The 6,095-nt window shown below is 38.1% G+C and overlaps 1 protein-coding gene across 1 annotated transcript; it reads left to right on the plus strand.

Moving 5' to 3' along the window:
- Positions 1-70: 70 nt before the first annotated feature.
- Positions 71-5,695, plus strand: COMMD6 (COMM domain containing 6; the record flags this gene model as incomplete). The annotated part of the gene is made up of 7 exons (XM_010021445.1): positions 71-184; positions 548-603; positions 1,168-1,233; positions 1,384-1,460; positions 3,084-3,252; positions 4,377-4,529; positions 5,645-5,695. Coding segments are annotated over 7 exons (686 nt in total), but the record flags the coding sequence as incomplete, so codon positions are not given.
- Between the last annotated feature and the right edge of the window lie 400 nt (positions 5,696-6,095).

Raw genomic sequence — 6,095 nt, forward strand, 5'->3', positions numbered from 1 at the left:
TGAGGGGAGGAGAGTGCGGCCCGTCGGGGGTGCGGGCGTCCCGCTGTGCCGGCCTTCCCTTTTCCTGAAGGCTTAGCCGCGGAGCCGCCTCGCTCAGGGTCATGGGCCGGCCGTTCCCAGTGGGTGATTGGGGAGGGCTCTCCCGCGCTGTCCGCCGGCCACCTGGGGGCTTCGCCGCCGAGAGGTGGCGTAGATGTAGCAGCGTATGCTTAGGGAGAGCAGCGGTGTTGTGCTGCGGACGTCAGAGGGCAAGCTCTGGGGGCTGGGTGCAGATACTGCTCCGCGGGGTCGGGAGAGTTATGCGGGGCTGTCAGACCGTGCGATTGCATGAAACTCTGAAGTCTTTAAGGAGTCACTCTTCTTAGGCTTGACTTGCGATGCTGAGCAGGCTATGTTAGCGTAATTCATGACAAACTCCCTTAAAGAAAGCTTTGCTGTAAAAGTAAATGCATGCACCACGACCCAGGAATTCTTCAGAGAAAGACTAGATTCGTTACTTTAACACTTCAAGGACTTGTTCTGATCGCTGTTGCTTGTGTTTTTTTAGATGGTGGTGCAGCAGATAAGATTAATTTAATACCTCAAGACTTTTTTGCAGAACTGGTAAGTAGGGCAATAAGTGGGATGTGGAAAGAAACCTTTTTGTTTAAGCTCTTCTGTTTTTTGTCTGTTGTAAAGGTAATCTTATATATGCGGTAGCTGAGATTTATGTGACTCATGAAATGGACCAGTCCTGATAAGAGCCATGGGATTGCTTTACATTTATGTTATTATCATGGAAGACTTTTAAGAACATATTATTGCTTTTCATCTAAATGACACATCAAGCTAGTTTGTCTAGAGAACGTTCATCTTGTTTACTGTAGTGTGCACTTGAACAGGAAGCCTGTTCAATTAGTATGAAAATGGCATGTTAAGTAGGAATAGCTAGTGAGGCAGTAACTGAAGGTCTTGACTGAATTTATTTGCTTTTCTTGGTTTTGATACACTTTTAATATCAGTCATTTCAATGACTTTTTTTCTTGAGTTCACATTTAAAGCCATCTCCTGTCGTCCGTCTTTGCATTAACCAGTTTTATTTTTGTTTTGTAGTCTCCAAGTAGTCAAGCTCGCTTTGTCTTGTATATTAAAATATGCATTAAAAATGTTTTCAAACTTTCTTTGCAGTGTGAACAAATAATTCAACATCTGAACCATAAGATCCCTGGTGTAAATACAGCTGAACTATGTCAGGTAAGTTTGGATGCTAGCACTTGCAAGTATATTGGCTATATATGCTGTAAAGGATAGATTCCCCAAGTCTTTGTGTGTGTATATACAAAGAAGTTTTTATTAATGTATAATTTACTATTAATTATAATTGCTTGAACATTCTGTTTCTAGAGAATTCAAACATCTGGGATTGAAATTGGTATTGGTGACCTGGCAAAAATAGCTAACATTGTTTCATTTCTATTTAGGTAAGCACAACATAATTTACTTTGCCTCATGTCTTTTTTTCCTTCCACCTCAACTTAATAGTGGTATTAAAAAGTGACATCAAATATGGGTATAAACAATCTGATTTGGGAAAAGGGCAAACATTTGTAATTCTTAGTACACAAAGAAAGAACTGGCTTTAGTTTATGTTCCCAAAAATATATACCTACTTAATATATTGTCTCACTTCTTTAAAAAAAAGAGGAAATTGTTCTATGATCCTGTCTACAAGCTTTAGAACTCCTGGCAAAACAAAAGAGGAAGCTAAGCTCTGTTCAAAAGCTAAGTCAGCTAGGCCTTTTCCTGGAAGAAGTGTGTTCTAAAAACTTCTTGTTTCTTAGAGATTAGAACCATAGAATCAACTAGGTTGGAAAAGACCTTTAAGATCATGAAGTCCAACCCTTACCCCAGGACTGCCAAGACCACCACTAAACCATATCACTGAGGGCCTCATCTACGTGGTTTTTGAACACTTCCAGGGATGGTAACCCCACCACTTCCCTGGCCAGCATGTTCCAATACCTGACCACCCTCTCTGTGAAGAAATTGGAAATTGTTCCTAATATCCAATCTAAACCTCCCTTGGTGCAGCTTGAGGCCATTTCCTATTGTCCTATCTCCTGTTACTTGGGAAGACACCAGCTTCCACCTCACTACAACCTCCTTGTAGGTAGTTGTAGAGAGCAATACGGTTGCCCGTGAGCCTCCTTTTCTCCAGACTAAACAGCCCCAGTTCCCTCAGCTGTTCCTCACCAGACTTGTGCTCCAGACCCTTCACCAGCTTTGCTGCCCCTTTTCTGGGCCTGCTTCAGCACCTCAACGTCTCTCTTGTAGTGAGGCACCAAGAACTGAACACATTGTGGCCTCACTAGTGCTGACTAGGGAAGTGATCATACCCTAGTCCTGCCGGCTACACTATTTCAGCATTTGTGCCTGTTTGAAGGGCACACAGTTTTATAACATTGAACTGTGCTGTGATAAAGGTAAAGCTTTTAGGTGGTATTTTTAGTTGTTTTGTTCTGAGTTTTTCTGTTTTCACAAAGAAAGCCTTTTCATGATCTTGCTGCTTGTGTTAATATCTAGTATCTAAACATTTTATGTAATGTTAATATGACTGAAGAAACCATACCAGTAGAAATTCAACATATTGCTTTTTTCCTCTATAAAATATAAAACCTTTATATTAGACCATGCTACTTGAAGCACCAGCTCTTCTCCTCTTTTATTAATGCGTTTTAAAGAGGGGTGGATCTGCATGAACTGCTCTATGCACACACCTTTCACTAAATTATGCCCTTTCTCAGTTGCAACAGCACTTGGAGGTAGTGATCATTTTTGTTTTAATGTTGCATATTGCACAAGCCTTGCAAAGCTTGGTGTCTGCATATTAAGACATACTAAAAGTCAAGTTCTGTTGTTTTTTGCATGTGGATACGTAAGATTAGTAAAATATTCTAGGGAAAAAATATGACAGGCTACCTAATAATTGTAAGGTATATAGACATATAAAGCAGATATAAATTGCCTATTTGGCGTGAAGTGAGACGTTTTATTAAATTTGTGGAGAGTGAAATTGATGTGGTGTTCTCTGGATATGCCTATAGCACAGCAGCCAGAAACCATCTCTCTACGGAAGAACTCATGACCACCTTGGGCAATGCAGTCAGCGCGCTGCCGAAACACGCACTTCAGGTCATTCGTCATGTGTGGAATGAGCAGGGCAAATCCGTTAGTGTGTCAGAAGATGCAGGAAATATGGCCACGGTGGGGCAGGTAACTAAATGACACAGTGCAGCTGAGCTATTAACTTTCCAGATACATCAGTGTTTCATTGTGTGTGTTGTATTGTCAAGGACGTGGTGGTATCTTGACTGCCAAAAGCTTTCATATATATACAGACACACACACATATATATATATATATGTTCATATATGTTGCCAAATGCCTACCCAGATAAAGGAGCTTATTATAAAATAAATGTTGACTAAATGCTGAACAGTTTTCTAATATTGTTGCTTGGACAATAAAGTTACGTTTTATAGCTCTTTAAAAATTAGCCTTTCATGGTACTACTAGGGAAGGTTAGTGGCAGTCAATTGTATTGGCTGGCTGTGTGAATCTGTTTTAAATTTAATTTTAATTGTTCTTTCGAGTTGATAACATCAGCATTTGATTGTTTTATTCTTTGTCTCCTTAAGCAAGTTTAATTTTTTTTAAAGATAACTTTCTGTCAAATTCCAGCATTCCTTTTTTCCCCTTTTTTAAGAAAATACAGAGCGTATTTGCACTTTAAAATCTTTTTTTCTAAGAACGGTTAAAAGTATGGAATTAGGGGAAAAAAAATTTGTCTGAGGCTTGATAGTAAGCTTCTCTGAAGGCTCTCTTCACTTCTTTATGCAAGTTCTGCCTGTCATAAAAGGCTAAAAATGATAACTTGCCTGTCCGAAATGTTTTTATGATATACTTTGGTTTATCTAAAATTAACTTATGAAATTCTTTTCTCCATTAGTTCTATTATAAAAATTTTTGAGCACTGTCCAAGGTTTTACTCATGTTGCCACTCGATTTAGAAACCTCTTAAAAAAAACAATGACCAAAGCATGCATGGTATACAAGCCACGTGAACTGTATGGCTCAAGCTTCTCTTACTAGAACTTAAAACAAACTGTACTTGACTACTGACAGTACTTGAATAAGGAAAACGGATAAAGTGAAGTAACTTACTGCTTGTTTTGTTGCTATTAAAAGGATGATTTTTGTATTTGCAGTAATATCTGAATGTGTATGTTTCCCATTTGTATATGAGCTCTAGATGTTCTATATCGTCTGGAAAACATCTGTCTGACAGAATAGCAATAGTAGACTAGATCTTTCTTTAACTTTTTTTCCTTTGTAGTTTGTAGACATTAAATGGAAACTGGGAGTTGCAATGAGCTCTGACACATGCAGGTCTCTGAAGTATCCTTATGTTACGGTGACACTAACAGTTGCAGACCCTTCAGGACAAGTAACAGACAAAACTTTTGAAATGACGATCCCACAGTTCAAGGTCTGTGATCAGTGTTACCTGAATCAGTCTCTTGAAAACAATGACATTGTTGTGAATGAGCAACTGTATACCTTCATGCATATGTTTGTGTTGCTAATTTACTAATACAGTCATTCAAAGATGAAGCATTAAATAATTATCTAAAGCACTGAAGATGAATACTTACTTCATAGCATTTAGTTCTAGGTCACTTATCCAAAAATATTAATTTAGCAATAACTAATCTGTTAGTTTATGAATAAGCTAATAACTGAAGATGTAAAGACACTTGGATCTTTCTTGTCAGCTGTCACTCTGCCTTATTAAAAATTGATGGAACATTTTAAATCTAGGGAACTGTTCCCCAGGCTCAAAATCCAAAACTTGGGTTGAGTCTAACACTTGCTCATGATGAGGAATAGAGGTCAGTCTGCTTTGTCACCACTGGCTCTTAACTGCTGTATCTTCATCTATTAACTTATGTAAGTTTGTTTAATTTTGCATAAATGTGTCACTTCTGTTTAAAGGACAAATACAAAATATAGAATATCGCACAATCTTACAAATAAATAAATAAATACTTGGAGTTGGACTGGCAGAAATTCGAGAAGGATATCCTGAATCCTTAGATGCTGTGAAATACTAATTCTGGTTGAAACCTATTCCATAATTTGCTGTTCAGCTACTATAAGAAATAGACACTATACTTGATAATTCTGGATTATTTCAGCAGGGAATAGAAACATCTGTGAGAGAAGTGTTTTTTTATGGTGGTGGTCTTGTTGTTGGGATATTTTTTGTGGGGTTTTGTTTATAGTGGGTTTTTTTGTGGTTTTGTTTGGTTTTTTGTTTGTGATGAGAGAGCTACTTTTTATTTTTCTTTCATAGCCTGTTTTCCTGTTAATAGGCAAACCCATGCAAACAAGGCATCACCTGTGTAGATTTAATAGTGAATGTACCACAATGCCAAACAGGCCACAAAAAGAAAAGCAGAAAGTTCAATCTGCAAATTGTAACTGGAGGAAAGAGGGAATGTGAGAAATATGGATTGTGATTTTTGTCTAACATGCTAGTCTGAAGTACAGTTCGAGTGTTTCTTCAACCGACTGAAACCTATCTTAAACCTTGCTTTTTAGAACTTCTTCAGACAGTTCAAGGAAATGGCAGCTGTTCTTGAAACAGTTTGAAGAGAACTTTTATTTACACTGAAATTTCGGACCGACTTAAATCAAGTAAACTTTCTGTTCTGCACAGGGAATAAAGTGCCATTTTTCAGCAAGGTATGTATCCTTGTGTTTTCAACAGGTATTTGTCAGCATCATCCTTACATTGCTGTGAAGATTTCTTCACTTTTGAATAGTTGAAGCAACTCTGCAGTGTTTGTGAAAATGTGTTCACCTTTGTTCATCCTGGTAGACAAAAAATCAGGATGTGTACAGAGAAGACTGTGGACTTTCTAATATCCAACAATAAGAAACTACACATGGAACTCTGGAGTGCAGAAAGACGCCTGAAAATGTTGGCTGGGAAGATAAAGAAGTGTAAACCCCATGTTAGCACTTTCATCTGTAAAACTGAGATGCACTT

The sequence above is a fragment of the Nestor notabilis genome, unplaced genomic scaffold, assembly GCF_000696875.1.
Source record: "Nestor notabilis isolate BGI_N333 unplaced genomic scaffold, ASM69687v1 scaffold15389, whole genome shotgun sequence".
Lineage (NCBI taxonomy): Eukaryota > Metazoa > Chordata > Aves > Psittaciformes > Psittacidae > Nestor > Nestor notabilis.